The sequence below is a fragment of the Sinocyclocheilus grahami genome, unplaced genomic scaffold (genome assembly GCF_001515645.1).
Source record: "Sinocyclocheilus grahami isolate Dianchi unplaced genomic scaffold, SAMN03320097.WGS_v1.1 scaffold513.1, whole genome shotgun sequence".
Lineage (NCBI taxonomy): Eukaryota > Metazoa > Chordata > Actinopteri > Cypriniformes > Cyprinidae > Sinocyclocheilus > Sinocyclocheilus grahami.
Genome location: NW_015505692.1, coordinates 1080407 through 1098074, shown reverse-complemented (window position 1 = coordinate 1098074; position 17668 = coordinate 1080407). Strand labels below are relative to the sequence as shown.

The 17668-nt window shown below is 37.5% G+C and overlaps 1 protein-coding gene and 1 long non-coding RNA gene across 3 annotated transcripts in view; one reads left to right on the top strand and one right to left on the bottom strand.

Annotated features, from left to right (window-relative positions):
* LOC107554798 (uncharacterized) overlaps positions 1 to 5416 on the bottom strand; it is a 15798-nt gene extending 10382 nt beyond the window's left edge. Inside the window, exons 1-2 of the long non-coding RNA XR_001605100.1 lie at positions 5297 to 5416; positions 2397 to 2406 (exon numbers count right to left, since the gene is read on the bottom strand). This is a non-coding gene — a long non-coding RNA (uncharacterized lncRNA). The remainder of the gene's footprint in view (positions 1 to 2396; positions 2407 to 5296) is intronic.
* ttll5 (tubulin tyrosine ligase-like family, member 5) overlaps positions 1 to 17668 on the top strand; it is a 104647-nt gene that overhangs the window by 26649 nt on the left and 60330 nt on the right. For both annotated transcript variants that reach the window (XM_016237411.1, XM_016237409.1), the window contains exons 12-16: positions 4295 to 4376; positions 8348 to 8409; positions 12967 to 13058; positions 17160 to 17261; positions 17421 to 17512. In XM_016237411.1, the coding sequence (XP_016092897.1) occupies positions 4295 to 4376; positions 8348 to 8409; positions 12967 to 13058; positions 17160 to 17261; positions 17421 to 17512 (430 nt within the window). The remainder of the gene's footprint in view (positions 1 to 4294; positions 4377 to 8347; positions 8410 to 12966; positions 13059 to 17159; positions 17262 to 17420; positions 17513 to 17668) is intronic.

The window sequence follows — 17668 nt, the reverse complement described above, 5'->3', positions numbered from 1 at the left end:
GATTCAGAAACAAAGTAGTGCAGCTGCTTTGTTTACAGGGTTTCCAGGGTAACGGCTGCATTTAAATGCATTATTATGATTATTATGATTATTATTTCTGCAGTTTAGCGCCATCTGCTGTCAGAGAGTGAAAGTGCGTCTCTCACGTGTTCCGCCGTGCGCTTCTCGTCCGCGCTTGTTTACATCAGGGTGCGCACGCGTCTCTCACGCAGCGTACAGCGCTGTTGTGCATTTTGACCAGTTGATGGCAAAAGTATTCTTAAAATGCATTAAAAATTCTGAATAATTTGTAATCTATAATTATTCACGGTATTTAGAAGTGCCCACGATAACAATATCGTGCATATTCATTACCGTGATATATCGCATTACCGAATACCGGCACAAGTCTACGCTAGCTGTTAGCTTTACTCAAATAAAACTGTGAACTGCTCATGAAGTACTCTCAGAGCAGTTCTGGGGATGTTGTTCATTTATTTCATTTAGTGATTCCTTTTAGTCATGTGACTCATTAAGTGAGATGCCAGACGCTGAAATCACCGTGAGCGTCACGCGTGATTCAGTATGTGTGTAGTAAACAAAACCACGCGTCTGCACCATTTATGAACACAGAGACACGTAGAACATGCAGGATTCATATTTAAATAGTCATTTTGTGGCTTAATATTTACAGATACAAGTCCATTCGTCCAAAAGTTGACAAATTCCGTGACATTCCACGACATTCAGTTTTTATGACTGGATTTTGCGATTCTGTCCACTCAGAAACAGAAAGTAGTGCAGCTGCTTTGTTTACAGGGTTTCCAGGGTAACGGCTGCATTTAAATGCATTATTATGATTATTATGATTATTATTTCTGCAGTTTAGCGCCATCTGCTGTCAGAGAGTGAAAGTGCGTCTCTCACGTGTTCCGCCGTGCGCTTCTCGTCCGCGCTTGTTTACATCAGGGTGCGCACGCGTCTTTCACGCAGCATACAGCGCTGTTGTGCATTTTGACCAGTTGATGGCAAAAGTATTCTTAAAATGCATAAAAAATTCTGAATAATTTGTAATCTATAATTATTCACGGTATTTAGAAGTGCCCACGATAACAATATCGTGCATATTCATTACCGTGATATATCGCATTACCGAATATCGGCACAAGTCTACGCTAGCTGTTAGCTTTACTCAAATAAAACTGTGAACTGCTCATGAAGTACTCTCAGAGCAGTTCTGGGGATGTTGTTCATTTATTTCATTTAGTGATTCCTTTTAGTCATGACTCATTAAGTGAGATGCCAGACGCTGAAATCACCGTGATTGTGTGTAGTAAACAAAACCACGCGTCTGCACCATTTATGAACACAGAGACACGTAGAACATGCAGGATTCATATTTAAATAGTCATTTTGTGGCTTAATATTTACAGATACAAGTCCATTCGTCCAAAAGTTGGCAAATTCCGTGACATTCCACGACATTCAGTTTTTATGACTGGATTTTGCGATTCTGTCCATGTTTTCCACATCGTGGAAATCGTAGGGCCCTAATTATTACTGGCTGGTCCTTGAGGCAATTGAAATGTTCGCCTATCATTCATCAACCTCATATATGGCTTATCATTGCAATATGTAAGTAGTAGCACCTTTGCGCGGCTGTTTGCTCTAATGTTAACCTAAATGAATGTGCATTATTGCCATCACTGGCACTTTTTTTACCTGATAAAACTGGAAACAAAATACCGTCATTTTTGCTCGATAAGATTAATATATCATTCAAAACTGTAAAGGGTCTTTTATTTGTGTACACTCACAATATCAACAAAACATTGTGCTTTTGTAAAATAAAAATAAAAACTGGACTCGCTTTCTGCCATCTCTGGAAAAAAATGAAGAGAAACTGTGTCGAGGATGCTTGCCTCACAGACATGAGAAATATATTCACAGAAAGCTTGAAGCCAACATTGACCCAGGCTTGTCTGACAACGGTTGTGCCTATGATCCAGGTCATTTTCACATTTTAATGTAGAAGCAGGTAAAATCTTATTCTAGATCATCTGGACGTGGTTATTCTGAATCCAGTCAGCTGATGAATGAGTGAATAAGTGACTTCTAAAGTGATTGGATAGCCAGGTCCAGATGCTCTTAGTTGCAAATTCTACCTGTTTACAATTAAATGGATTGCAGTATACCACGCATAACAGTTTTACAAAATACTCATACAGTACATGAAACAATCTGGTCTGGGATCTGTCTTAAATAATTACACAGGATCAGTGGTGAACTGGAACTGGCAGATGGTTTATGAAGGGGGGGCGGAAGCATTAATAAAGCAAATGCTTCTGAATCAGTGGTTGTCTGAAAATGGTTGTTAGAGTAAGAAGTATGTCACAGTTAAGATGGTTGGAAACAACACAACACAACCTTCAGTAAAGCACAACAGTAGATTTTTAAATCCTTTAAAGATTCGGAGTCCTCTTGTAGGATCAATTGTTGATCGCTTTGGGAACCAGATCAGTGATGCTGTGACGTTTAGTATAAAGGTGGACACAGGCTTATAGTCCTGATGTCAGCACAGCGTGGCCTCGCTCTCTAAAACAGCTCTGTTTTCTCAAGAGCTCACAGCAAAAACATTCAGACTCTCTCTCTCTCTCTCTCTCTCTCTCTCTCTCTCTCTCTCTTGGGTTTGAAGGTGGTGAGGGGAGTGGCCACAAGAAACCGCTTGATAAAGACCCGCTTTAAGCCAGAGGGCATTTAGAGCCACATATAGGCTCTCTTTCAAAACACAGTGAACTGCCTACGTATGTTCCCAAATAGAAGGCTCTTCCAAAAGGCAGGAAGCAGGATTATGCTGTCTTCGTGGGCTAGCCAATACACTGTATATTAGCTACATAGTTGTAATAATATGTGTATATGTGTGATGATATAAAATTAGGGAATATTGTGTATATTATGGTGATGTATTACTCATAAAGACAGTAAGCCAATTTCACTCCCCTTTTTCATTTCATGCCAGCTGGTAGGCGCTGCTTTCAAACGTCTCCATGTGTGTTTATATGAGCGCTCTCTGAAGAGTATCAAACTTTCTATTTACATCATGCAAACCAGTGTCAAACATTGTTGGTTTGTGTGTGTGTGTGTGTGTGTGTGTGTGTGTGTGTGTGAATCCATTCATTATAACCAACAAAGTGTAACCACTGGTTAAATAAGAGTTTGATTGCGCAGTAAAGACAACTTCATTGATAACAGTGTTTTTGCAAGAGTGAAAAAGTACTGTCCCAGTGACAGCTTTTGAGAGTGTAGTTTCACACTGCAAATTTTTTTAATTGACAACCATACTGAAATACAGGTTTGAATCCGAAAATACAGTGATTGATAGTGATGACCATGGCAATGGATGGGATTAAAAAAAGAAAACAAATGGATACTGTATGTGAGAATAGATCTGTGCATTAAGTGGAGTGTAAATGCAAACTAATAAACCTGCCACTTGTTTAATGTGTTTATGTTTTCTTTAAAGAAGTCGCTTCATTGTTGCAATAACCACTTTTTTCTCAAGAGCAAATGCAAATATATGCACAGCCCTACCACAGTCTTTTGGCCATAAGAAAAAAAGTAAGATGTCAATTTGGGAGCAATGTTTATTACAAGTACACTTAAATTGTATTCAATACAAAAATATAAAATTTTGTCGTCTTTTTGTGTGTGCTATGTATTTTTTTCGTATTGAAAACAATTATATGTCAAGCCAGAGCATTTGAGGAGCACTGTGTGTAGTTTTAAAAATCAGTCCCTTATTTGGGTATTTGGGTCCCTTATTCCTAGTATTCAACTTCATCTGTTTCTTAAATCACAGACCTACAATATAGTTAAATATGGCTGTAAAAATCTCTCATATTCTGAGTGTTTATGTTTACAGAGCTCAGTTATTTGCAGAAGTCACAACCACATTATATACAGTTCACAAGCAGGTAGTGACCACTAGCTGCTAATGCAGTGACAGATAATGTATATGTCATGATTTAAGATCACAATATCCATAATTGGATACTGTAATATCCGGTCAGCCATGCCAGGTTCAGGAGAGACACGAATGATAATTTAGAGGATTTACTTCTGTATTTTGAGGAGGTTGTCACTCCCAAAACTTGTCAGTGCGTTTGCGGCCTGTTTCTTCTTCCATTACTGCTGTAATGGACATTTAATTTCATTTACATTCACAGATGGCCCTCAGTAGTGCTGGCCATCTCTGTGTGGTGTGTGTCCTCTCGTTCACCCGTCTCACTCTGTGCGTGTGTGTCTCAATTCGCAGAACTGTACGGCTTCGACGTTCTCATTGATTCCAACCTCAAACCGTGGCTCTTGGAAGTGAACCTCTCTCCTTCATTGGCATGGTGAGCGACGCACACACACTAATCCATTGATTTTTCCATTTTTTTGTGTTTATGGTGATGTGTACAATAACAACTTTTTACCAGGTTTTGGGTGTTTGTGTTGTGCCTGTCTTATACCGACAAATGCAAACTGAGATCACTGCATTGCACACTTTAAATTCCCATCACATACAGCCATCCATACAAGGAATATACAGTTTAAAATATACATTTTAGGTCTCTCTTTTGGCAGAGTGCAAGGAGTTGATATGGAGTTTTACATCAGGCCTGAAAATTGCTAAATTAACAAGTATGAACTGTTAATATGGCCCTAGTCAAGATCTGACTTTGCGCCACATTTAGTTTTGACAGGAATAAAAATGATGATATGAGGGTTCAAACCAATTGTTCAGCCGATAAAACACCTTTCCAAAAAACATTTACTTGACAAACATTCCATAAAACAGTACTGAAATTTGTGAGTTTTGAAAGTTACATGCGATCCAGGACTTTCATACAGTGCATGCCATTGTAAAGACTGTAAAGCCTCAAATCCTCTTTTTTAATCCACGTAAAATTCAATATGGTGTATCGAACATCTCTAGTATTCCTTATAAACCTTACAAAGCTCAAGCGGCTGATCTACACCACGGCATCTGTCATAAGAGGTGGGATCAAATCGAAACATCCAAGAAAAGCCTATTTCAAAGCGTAACGCCAGATGAGTGGAAGGATTTCCCGTTACGTTTGGAGGATCTAACCAACTGGAAGTTATCAGGTCTAGACTTGTTCAAACTACTGGATCTGGAGCTTTGATGCACTGCGTTAAGATCTTGCAAGGGCTTTAAGTGAGGCAACCAGTGATTTGAGTATGTTACCAGACTGGTTTACGCAGGAATTACATACAAAAGATGTACTATCTGACATGAGCAAAATTAAACAGACTTGGGCCCGTATTCACAAAATATTTTCTTACCACTTAGAGTTCTCCTAAAAAGCAGTAAATGTTTTTAGCTAAGAGTTTTCTCTTAAAACCTATTCACAAAGCTGCTGAGACAAACTTTTACTAAGGAATAGAGAGAAGTCTTAAAGGTATAGTTCACCCAAAAATGACCCCTGATGTCACATGGATTATTTTACCGATGTCCTTACTAAGTTTCTGGACCGTGATCGTGGTAATTACATTGCTGTCTATGGAGGGTCAGAGAGCTCTCGGAATTCATCAAGAATATCTTAATTTGTGTTCCGAAGATAAACGAAGGTCTTACAGGTTTGGAACGACATGAGGGTGAGTAATTAAAGTCCCCCTGTAGTGAAAATCAAGTTTTTTATGTTGTTTATTTGTCTATGTGGTGTTTTTAATATGCGTTTAGACAAACCATGTGCCAATCTATTAATCAACACCCTTGCTGAGTATTTTCTCCTTAAAACTGTAGTTTCCCAAAGGCTGACCCAGAAATATGGTTTGAAACAGCCCTTGGTTTGCTACGTCACAAACCAATAACCAATCACGTCAAGGGATCGGTTCCTATCACTAGCATGCAAAATATACCAATACCAGCACAAAACCAAAAATGAATCGGCACAAAAAACCCATGAAGCTAACTTGCATTATAACCCATGGCAACAGTGTAAATGTAACCTCTCCCGCATCTGCGTCTGCACTTCACACGCGTATGCTCGCGGGCGCGAATTAATAATCACAAACGGCTGCATTCCAGTCTTCAAGGAATTTTAGGACACAACATCGTCAAGTAAGTAACTTTAACGAATGTTACAGTATTCACTGTAGTTGTCCGCTAGTAAAAACATATTTTTATCAGTCATTATCTGTGTATGGCATTGTTTTGCAGTTACTTCAGTTCAGTGGATCAGGAGGCGGGACTAATAGATCCGCGTATAGTAAATGAGGCAAGGGTGTAGAGTTACATTCAAGCTATTTTAAGGCATTACAATTATTTTCACAAGAAAAAATATTTAAATATGTCATTTTGATGATCAAAGATAAGTTTTAAGGGATAAAATATTTGACTACAGGGGGACTTTAATGACATAATTCTCATTTTTGGGTGAACTATCCCTTTAAGATGATGTCAGCATGCTTACTAACTATGCACACAGTGATTGGCTGATAGGGGAGGGGTCTCTGTCAGAGATTTATTCATAGAAATGTTGTAGAGCTTGATATTATGTTGACATTCAAATAAAGATTTTAAAATGCTGGCTAAGTATCACTAATTAAACAAGTATATGTTCAGCTTATTGTCAGCCTCTTACATGTATGCTTCTCATAAACAATTTACGGATATGCATATAAACAGCCTTTTAATTAACAGAGTAGAATAATCATGGCTTATAGTAAGACATGCAAAGGTTAAATAAACCAAACTGGACTCAAGAACATCTGTTACATCTTGCCCAACTGGTTAATGAAAACTAGGATATAATCAAAGGAAAATTTGAAATTAGGATATCCTCCAAAACCAGGAAGTCCTCTTCACTACTCCTAACGTTTCACAGATTTAGGAGCTAGTTTTAGCGCTAAAACGCTTTGTGAAATACTCTTGGAGTAAAAATGTAGGAGTCCTAAATTTAGGATTGACGCCCATTATTTTTTAAGATTTCCTCCTAAATCTGCAAGTTATGAGCTACTTTTAGCCTTAAGATGTTTTGTGAATACAGGCCCTGATCTCCGGGGTAGGAAAGTAGGGCTGTAGGAGGAAAAAGCAGAGGATGCAAAGATCAGCTCCTCATGGACAAGATAATCATCTTAAACGACATAAAGAAGAAGAGGAACGTTCAGTATGGCATACATCAACTAAAAGCATTTGACAGCATTCCCCTCAGTCTGTGAACGTACCGAACAGACCCAGTCACCATGGGCTTCTTGGAAGGTGAAGCGTTGGAAAACCAACCTGCGGTTCCATGCCAGTGGTGGCATAAAGGCTGGTAAAAGCCATTAAGTGAAGAGTTTTCCAAGGCAACTTTGTCTCACAACTGACAAACTACTAATGAACATCCTAAATAGTGCCCATGTTATAAGATGAAGAACAGCATCTATCTTGTCAAGTTGCTCAGCAGTGACATTCAAAAGCTCCGAAAGTGATGAACTTAAGATCTTGATAGCCAATGGCCCAACAAGAAGTTCAACAAGATGATAAAGGAATTTCAAAAGCCAAATACCCTCTATTCTAGATCAGAGATAAAGTGCACAATTAAAAATAAATGCTTCCTATTAAAAAAGCTATTTACTCCCCAAATGTTTTTCAATACAAGATAACAATTCTCACAAAAATGGGCAATTCACACTCAATTGTTTTTGTGTCAAACAATCCTTTGAGTAATTTGTCCAATTAGAGGGAAGTTCTTCATGAATACTTGAGTCAAACTCAAGCCTGCCATTAAGTGCCATTTGTGTGGTGCTTCTAAAAACAGCACAGACTGCACTGGTTTGGGTTCAAGAATGGAAAAGTTGAAATATCTTCACATTTGTGTTCACTATCAAGTGGAAGTGTCATTTAGTGCTTTTGGCAGAGGTTAGTCATCTAGTTGTGTAGATCCTTTGACCCCATTGATTTTCATTGTGTGGACAAAACATTTTTCAGAGTTTTAATTTGTGGGTGAACTAGCCTTTTAACAAGAGATGCATTTTTGTCAGTGTTCACTGTATAGGATTTAGGTTGTATTGTATTGAAAACGTCAAGGTGCTCTAAAATTGGACTCTTGTATTATTTGAATGACTTGAAATGTGGTGCATTAGAACAAGCAATGAAGTTGTTATTATGGATTTTGCAGCTTGACAGTATACATCACCTTTAATTAGGTGGAAATGAGCAGCTTGGACATTCTGCCCATTTTGTGTTTCATGGAAGAAAGAAAATAATCATGTTGTATTGTGTTTCTTTTAAAGGCTTATAAATCCGAAGAATTTATTGGCCCACAAGGTTAATATAACAGTGCACTAATGCATTTTTGTCTTTTTATATTTCTAGCGATGCTCCTCTGGATTTAAAGATAAAGGCCAGCATGATCTCCGATATGTTTTCTCTTGTGGGTAAGTTTGCTTTTTCCCAGTCTCAGAGTCTCAGTCGTAACCCTGACCAGTCCTTAACCACTTCACCTCAGTCTCATGTTGTGAATGTGCATGTTCGGTCATATTTTCAAACCTCAGAACAGCCATAACTGCAGGTTACTGTGCCCGTGGCTTTTGTCATGTGGGTCACATTTGTTTGGTCTGCAGTAATGACCGGTTGAGAAGAAGGAGTGTTGTGCTTTCCTGCCATACATGAGGGTTTGTGGAAAACGTAGACGAAATCACAAAATCTGGCAAAATTTGGATGAATAAATACAAAGTAGGGCTGTACACTTAATGCAATGACAATATGGGCTTGTAGCTGTGAATATTCAAGTGCAAGAAGACTACTGTTGAAATATAAGGTCCGCATGTTCTGCTTGACTCAGTTTCTCATACACGGCACATACTAATCTCACTGTATAAACTCGTTTAAACAACTGTATAAACAACAATCTGCCAAAAGCTTGGTTAATTAATAAAGCTCAATATGGCAAATGGGGCAAACATCTCAAGCATTCATTATGAAATTATGAATAAAAATTGAAGAAATTATGACAGAAATATGTTACTGTTGTACAGTAGAATGTATTTCTCAAAGTAATAATGACAATGATAATAATACAGTTGTTAAAAGATCTTTTTTTACGGAATATCATACAAATTTTTATCCACGTTTTCATTTAAACCATAAACCTCTTTTGTGCAGCACTATGCCAACAATTAAAGGAATTGTTCAAATTTCATTTGATTACATTTTAAAAGCTTAATTAAATCGTTGAAGTTTTATGCATTCATGATTACCACCATTTTTTATTAAAAAAATTGCATTACGTCATAAAACACAGAATCTACAAAAATTTAAACGGAAAGAAAAGGGAGAAAATAAAATGGGTATTTCATAGGGATGTAACGATATCAAAATCTGACGAAACGTACGGAATATCATACAAATTTTTATCCACGTTTTCATTTAAACCATAAACCTCTTTTGTGCAGCACAATGCCAACAATTAAAGGAATTGTTCAAATTTCATTTGATTACATTTTAAAAGCTTAATTAAATCGTTGAAGTTTTATGCATTCATGATTACCACCATTTTTTATTTAAAAAATTGCATTACGTCATAAAACACAGAATCTACAAAAATTTAAACGGAAAGAAAAGGGAGAAAATAAAATGGGTATTTCATAGGGATGTAACGATATCAAAATCTGACGATACGATATTATTGCGATATTTAAAAAGAAACCTGAAGAATTGGGAAAAATTTCAATTTAACATTTTAAAGTTAAATTATTCTATCTAATGCACTTTAAGAGTTCAAAATTAAGAGCTCCAACCCATGTTTCTTAACTTAAGTCAGAAAAAAGTCTGTGAATTGACTTTAAAGGAGACTCAACTCTCTTTTTATTTGTGGTAAACTGTGGTTACATTCACACTGGGGTTTTAGGAAGCCAAACAAATTAGAATAGAATAATAATAATAATAACAACAGTGACAGTAACAGCCATATACTGTAAAACAGTTGCACTGTAAAATAAATGAAAATGAATATTTTAATAGGTATATATTTACCCTACTTCTTTCCTAATTTCTACACTTGGAAGAGATATTGTGAATTTGGACTGCATTTAAACCGCTAGCAGTCAGAAATTCATTCTGCACTTTAAGCTTTTATTTTGACGGAAACGTCAGTAGAGCTTTTGTTTTGAAGGAAACTACAGCTTCAGTGAAAACATGCTCACAAAAACACGTCTCACTACAAATCTAGTGAAACGCTGTAATCATCTGCCGCGAAAATAACGTGCAAACTCACAGCACGTGCAATAAAGGAGTGGACTAGTGATGGGAAGTTCGGATCATTTTACAGACTCGGACCTTTGAGTCTCGTTCAGCAAAATGAAAGAATCTTTTTTCGAGTCATTTCGTTCATTTTAGCAAAATATAATTAAAATGTTACGTGTTACTTCCCTAACACGTCTACTACTTACACAAACGTTGATCACAATACAAAACTGCTATAAGAAACAGAAAAGATGAATTCATTGTTTACCTGCGTCTTCAGTCTATGATTAGCTCACCTCAACTCTTATCTGACAAGTCTTCGGGTTTGAGTCGTTCGTTCATCACGTGACAGCCCCATACGCTTTAACCAATGCAGTCTGAGCGGAAAGAGAATTGATTAGTTCATCTCTCGAGTCTTTCGAATCGTTCGTTCTTTTGTCACGTGACGTGACAGCATTGGATAGAGAAATTAGTTAATTTACAAGCTTCCTTACAAACGGGTGCATAGTTATATTTATTATTATTATCATCATCGTTATTATAATTATTATTTACTCTTACAGTTACCTGATGCGTTTCTGGTCTCAAATTGTAGCTTTTTACTTCTTACAGTTTATAAATGTGTGAATTTCTGTCATTATGGTTCTTTTCCATAACACTGAATGTTGTAACAAAGGTAATAAAGAGTTGGTTATTATTATTATTAAGTCTTTTTCCGACTCAGACTGTATTGGTTAAGCTTATGGGTCTGTCACGTGATGAACGAACGACTCGAAAAACCCGAAGACTCGAAACAGGTGAACTACTTGACTAAATCCAGTACAGAACCTATAGGATGCTGCGCATGCGCGACTGAACGAATCACTCCCCAAGACGACTCGTTCTTCCCGAGTCACATTAAAGATTCGTGCAAAATGAACGAATCGTTCAAGAACGACCCATCACTAGAGTGGACTGCATTCATTCAGTGTGAACGAGCCGTTCTGAGGCGCGGAAACACCGGATCACGAGCTGATCGCATGAACGAAGTGTGCGCTTCGCTTTGAAACAGACTTGATGAAGGGATTAACCATATTGTGCTTTTGGTTTCATTTTGTTTGACAGATACTGTGCCAAAGCATAATGGCCCAAAACAAATGTATTTTAAAAACTACACTTCTTGCCTATCGTCATATGACCACGATGATACCACGATACAATATCGCGATATTGATAATATCGCTACATCCCTAGTATTTCATAGGTTTCATAGGTCACGCTGGGCGTCTCACTAAATCCATATTGCTCACAATCCACTAATAGGGCATTGTTGCCTGCTGGTGACATTCTTCCAACCCTTCAAACTGTGCGATGATCAAATGTGATGTGTCTGAAAAGCAATGAATTGCCCTGCATCAGAAGCACAGTGTTAAAGAGTTACCCACAGGCGCTGTTCATTAGCATAAGATGACTTGCATGAAGGAACTGTCAGCAGAACATTAGACGCTTGCATGAGTCATTGAACTGTCACTGAAGAAAATACCTCTGCAGCGCTCATGAAAATAACGATTGCTCAAGGCAGAGTTTTGTTATGCTTACGTAATAGGTTGTCCCCACTCCAAAAGCTCGCAAATGTGACGCCAGAGAAAAGAACGCTCACTGTATTGATTGATCGCTGTACTGTGACGGTTGTTGATCGTATGCAGTATTTTATCTTGTTCGTTTGTCTGTGTCTATCCACATTTCTGATGATTACTTGACATCATTTTTGGATGTCTGGCCACCGCAGAACTGATCAACTATTCGTTCATTCTTTGTAAAAGTTGAGGATTTCGATTCTGGCGACAGATTCTTTTGCTATACTTTTGTCTATGAATGTTTAAACATTTGTGTGGTGAATTTGTTCATTTAAAATTGTTTTGTTGTTGTTTTTGCGTATGGTGTTTTTTAATGGCGTTAATATGATGTTATGAGTAATAAATTAAGTAATAAATCAAGTAATTAATTATTTAGGCGGCATTTATGCAAGGCAGCTCAAAACGTTTTGGAACAGAGGTGTCATGTGACAAATTGTGATTATTTTAATTGACGCTTATGATTGACCACATACACTACTGTTCAAAAGTTTGGGGTCAGTAAGATGGCTTTAATGTTTTTGAAAGAAGTCTCTTCTGCTCACAAAGGCTGCATTTAAAAAACAGTAATATTGTGAAATATTGTTACAATATAAATTGCTGTTTTCTGTGTGAATATATTGAAAAATGTAATTTATTCCTGTGATCAAAGCTGAATTTTCAGCATCATTACTCCAGTCTTCAGTGTCTTAAGAAATCATTCTAATATGCTGATTTGCTACTCAAGAAACATTTATTATCAGAGTTGAAATGGCTGTGCTGCTTAATGAAAGTGTGGAAACCATAGTACAGTGTCTTTATTCTGAATTCTTAGATAAAAGGAAAATTTAAAGAGCAGCATTTATTTGAAATAGAAATCTTTTGTAACATTTATAAAGGTTTTTATTGACATTTTTATTCAATTTAATGCATCCTTGCTGAAGAGTATTAAAAACGAACACATTTTTGAACAGTAATATATAGCATGTATTATTGCTAAAATTCTAACATCAAACAGAACATTTGAGATAAACTTTTTCTGACTGTCTGCTGTTATTTACACACACTCCATTACACATCTGAACGGATAGAAAGCTAATTATGAATGGATTGTATTAATCCACTCTTGTCTGAACAGCAACTGTTTCTTGTGCTTAGGTTTTGTGTGTCAGGATCCATTATTACGACAGCCGCGTCCCGACAGAGCTGGGATTGATTCAAGAATGAAGAATCCTCCGCAGAAACTTCAGGTAAAAATACCCACACTTTGAACTTATTTAAATAGTTTTCCCTGTGTAGATACACAGGATAAACAACAAGTTGTTAGGACAATCATGATGATCATCAGACAATCTTAAAGTGTTTTTTAATAAGAATAATGAGAAGAAAACCCTTCATGTTTCATCATGCAGGTGTCAGTAGGCGCGTTTCCATTACCCTTCAAGTTGCGCAAATTGAAATTGCGAATTGAAAATGCATCATTGTCTTATAATATGCATTTATTTTTAACTTATTTGCTCAAAGACTCCCAAACGATTCTCTCAACGATTCATTTTTCCAAACCCCTGCTTTGCGTGACGCTAATCTGCGGTGATTGGTCCGATTGGTCTCATTTTCATTTCATCTCGTCTGCGATGCCTGATAAAGCAGCGTTTGTGAGTGCAGTGCTGCTTTGCATATAGCGTTACCGGGGAAACCGCTATTTTTACCGCTCCAAAAGCGGCACCTAGTGGCAAAGAATGAATTTGCATTTTGCACTCAGAGCAACCAGCAACCGGTGTACAACCAACCAGTCGAGGCACATGAGTTTCATGCTGGTCACTAGATCATGTTATTGGTTCCAAATGCTTATAATGGACTGGTAATTTTTGGCCCACAGTCGGTTCTCAAGAGGGTGGGACTCTGGCTGTCAGAGTTTGGAGCAGCTGTTTCATATCAATCTGATGAAAAGGATTTAGGGAATTCCATGGTGGATTTGGGACACAGCTCTCCACAGTTAACAAACTAGATGTTAAGGAGCTGATTTCTCTGTCGATTTGCTGAGTTTTTTTAGACCCAGGGTAGACCGATGTGATCTAGCTTGATACCTTAAACTCTTTGTTTAGAGTGCTACTGAGCCGTAGAGACTTACGTGGCATTAATGAGAATGCTGTTGTTTGATACCCTGTTTTTAAAGCACAACAGAATTTTCTAGTTGTAATAATTTTGTGAATCTGATTGAAGAGTCCAGCTGTGAGAGCTGCCCCATGGCCAGAGTTTAATCTACAAACTAGTCTCCATTTCTTCTGACTTCAGAACTGAATAATGTTACTACACAAGATAGAAGAATGTCTTTTAAGCAAGGAATAATTGACGTACTTAAAACACTATTGTAAGTAGGACTAATTTCTTCCGCATCTCATCCAATGCCTCCGTTGCTAATTCCAAAACGTAATTTTAGACCTACGTTAGTAACGGAGGCTTGAGCCATTGGTAGCAGACTAATGCAGCTAATAACTAAGTTATGAGGGAGAGAGAGAGAATTACCTCTGTGAGTCTGTACATCTCTTAAAATTGTTCGACAGCAGTGTCTTTACTAATAGTGAAACTTTAATTTCATTTTCTGCACAAACAGCGTCCGTTGTTACCTCGCTTGTGAGAAGTCATGTAGTTTTTAAGTTGATGTTACTGATAAAATCGTCACAGTAGCACACAGTAGCACTAACAACATTAGCGGGTATGTTAGCATGTGTGCAAACTGTATGAATGTGCGTCTGTAAGGGAGAGAGAATGTTCCATGTTCCAAAAATATGGAAATGATCTGTCTTTTTTATCCTGTTGTTTACTATATTTATTTATTTGGCCGGAGTCATTGTGGGTTTTTGGTTCTTTTGCTGTTTTAGGCTGTAAGGACCTTTGAAATAACTCAAATCATTTGGCGAAGTGATATGGACATGTAATGCGGTCAAGACCTGACTGGAACTACGTTCGCCATGCGTTTCCCTGAAAATAATTGCACACCGTAAAACGTTCGCCAGCCAATCAGATTCAAGCATTCAACAGTCCCGTAGAATTACTGGTCTTATTCCTAGTTATGTGAACATATTTTAACATCCAAAATGATTAGTCAGTTATTCTTACTACGAATGATGCAGAAAATTCAGCTCTGATCAGAGAAATACTATAAATAACATTTTAAAATATATTACAATACAAAACAGTTATTTTAAATTGCAATAATATTCACAATATTGCAGTTTTTATTGAATTTGAGCACATAAATGCAGCCTTGATGAACAGACAACAACATTTAATGAACTTTCGAAAAAAGTTTTAAACATTAACAAACTTTTTACACGTATTGTAGCCCTTACAGAATATACAAGATGTCAATCATTTTGACAAAATAAGATATTATAAAAATGTCATGCTATTTTTTTTTGTATTGTCCTGAATTAATTTACTTTTTAGTCCACAAGACAAAATAATAACTAAATGTACATAAATTAATCTTTTAAAAAGTTTGCATACCCTTGACTCTTATTACTGTGTGTCATTACCTGAGTGATTGACAACCTATGGAAGCCCATTTCCGCCACTGTTTAAAAAATAAGGTAATTGCGACTTTTTTCTCGCAATTCTGACGACTTTTATCCAATTCTGAGGGAAAAAAATACTATTTTCTTACAATTGTGAATATACATCTCTCAATTCTGACTTTTTTTCTCAGAATTGTGAGAGATAAACTTAAAATTGCAATAAAAAAGTCAGAATTGCGATATACAAATTCACAATTATCTTTTTGAATTTTTTTTATTCAGTGGCAGAAATGGGCTTCCATAACATCCTGGACTGCGTTTCCCAAAAGCATCATAAGCTTAAGTTGATCGTAACTCCATTGGTTTCAATCGGTCGACCTCATCCGTCATCCGCCCAGAGCTGCTTCTGTGTACAACTGTTGGCGCAAGCTACATTAAAGTGATTATTACGTTTTGAATATGGATATTTTTCTTACAAAAACGCATCGATTCGCTACAGGAGGCATTTGTTCAGCCCCCGGAGCCGTGTGAGACACTTTTTTTTTATGGATGGGCGCTTTTTATTTAACTTATTTTGGACTGAAGCATGCAACACCCGCTTAGTGGCATTAAACAGCTTGAAAGATCAAAGACAATTTTTTTATATAACTCCGACTGGATTCGTCTGAAAGAAGAAAGTCATATACACCTAGGATGACTTGAAGGTGAGTAATTTATGGGCTAATTTTCATTTTTGGGTGAACTAACCCTTTAAAGGTGACATTTCCGATGAGCTTGTGTCAATCACACTCCAACAGATAAACAGCAAAACATATACATAATGTAGATATATGTAGATGGCTCTTTTGCACACAAGGTGAAGGGGAAGTGAATTGCGCACGGCGGAAGGGAAAGGAAACCTTCGACAACCACAGGTCCATGAGAAAAGAGCCCACAAAGGTGTGAGGGAAGCTTGAATGCTGAAACGCCTTGGGTGGATTCACTGTAGCACCAGCCTGTGACATGTTCCACCTCAGTATGACCCGTCTGAAAACATGACAAACTTTAGAGTCCCAGCCTCAGAGGAGACGACAGAGCAGTGCATTTATTGATTTATTGATCACACAGATCTAAAATAAACCTGCGATTTATTTCCCAGCTGTTTACCTTCGCAGACATAACCGACTGTTTTTGTAACTCATGTGTGTTTTTTTTAACATAAACTTGTGTGTGAATGTGAACTTTAGTTTAGTACTCACATGCTGTGACAGCCGCTTTCTGTGCGTGTGCTTCAGATGTGTGCGCTCAGAAAACCCTATATCAGAAGTTTAAACTCATATGATTTCAGCACGATAAACATGATAATCAGAACCAAAACATATGATTTTAGCAGGTCCGAGCTGTAAAGGCGCAGCTCTATTCTGGAAAAGGGGGCGGGGAGCAGCAGCTCATTTGCATTTAAAGAGACAGGCCCGAAAAACAGCGTGTTTCTGCTTCCACTCAAAATAGGCATTTTCGAATTATATAATAAATTATCTGTGGAGAATTTTGAGCTGAAACTTCACAGACACATTCTGGGGACACCAGAGACTTATATTATATTATATTATATATTGTAAAAAGGGGCATAATATGTCTCCTTTAAGCTTACGATGCTTTTGGGAAATGCAGCGCTGAACAGATAAACTGCCTACAGTTCTTCAGAAAAATCCTCCAGGTCTTGCACATCCTTCACTTTTCCAGCATCCTCTGCATATTTGAACCCTTTGCAAAAGTGACTGAATGAACTCTATGATCTGTAATAACAGATCATGCCCCTACAGTATTTTTGTAATAATTCACTCTTTTCCTCAGCGTCAGAGACTGCCATCCGCTAACAGTGCAGACCCAGAAGCTCAGAGAGAGAAACCCGGTGCTAAGCTAGCGGAGAGTACGCTGAGTCTGACGGCAGAAGAGGTCAGTGATTCTGAGTCTACAGCCGATGGGGTTTCCATTACTTTAGCCAAACGCTAAGGAATTTATTTGAAGATAGCAGGCTGATGTATGCTCTTTCTTCTTGGCTGCTCCTGACATATTTGATATTGAACAGCATGTTTTATTGTCTCCCCTGCACAGATGAAAGTGCTGAGGAGGGCACAGGAGGAGTATGACAGGAGGGGTGGGTTTGTTCGGATCTTTCCTACTCCGGACACCTGGGAGCTTTACAGGTGAGAGAATGAAAGGACAGAACGATGATTTGTAGATGAGAAAATGTTGAATTGATTTATGCTACCTGTCAAAAGCTTGGAATAGTTTATATTTTTTGAACTACAAAAAAACTTTGAATTAAACTTTGTTTCATATTAAAAGTACTAAAGCATAAT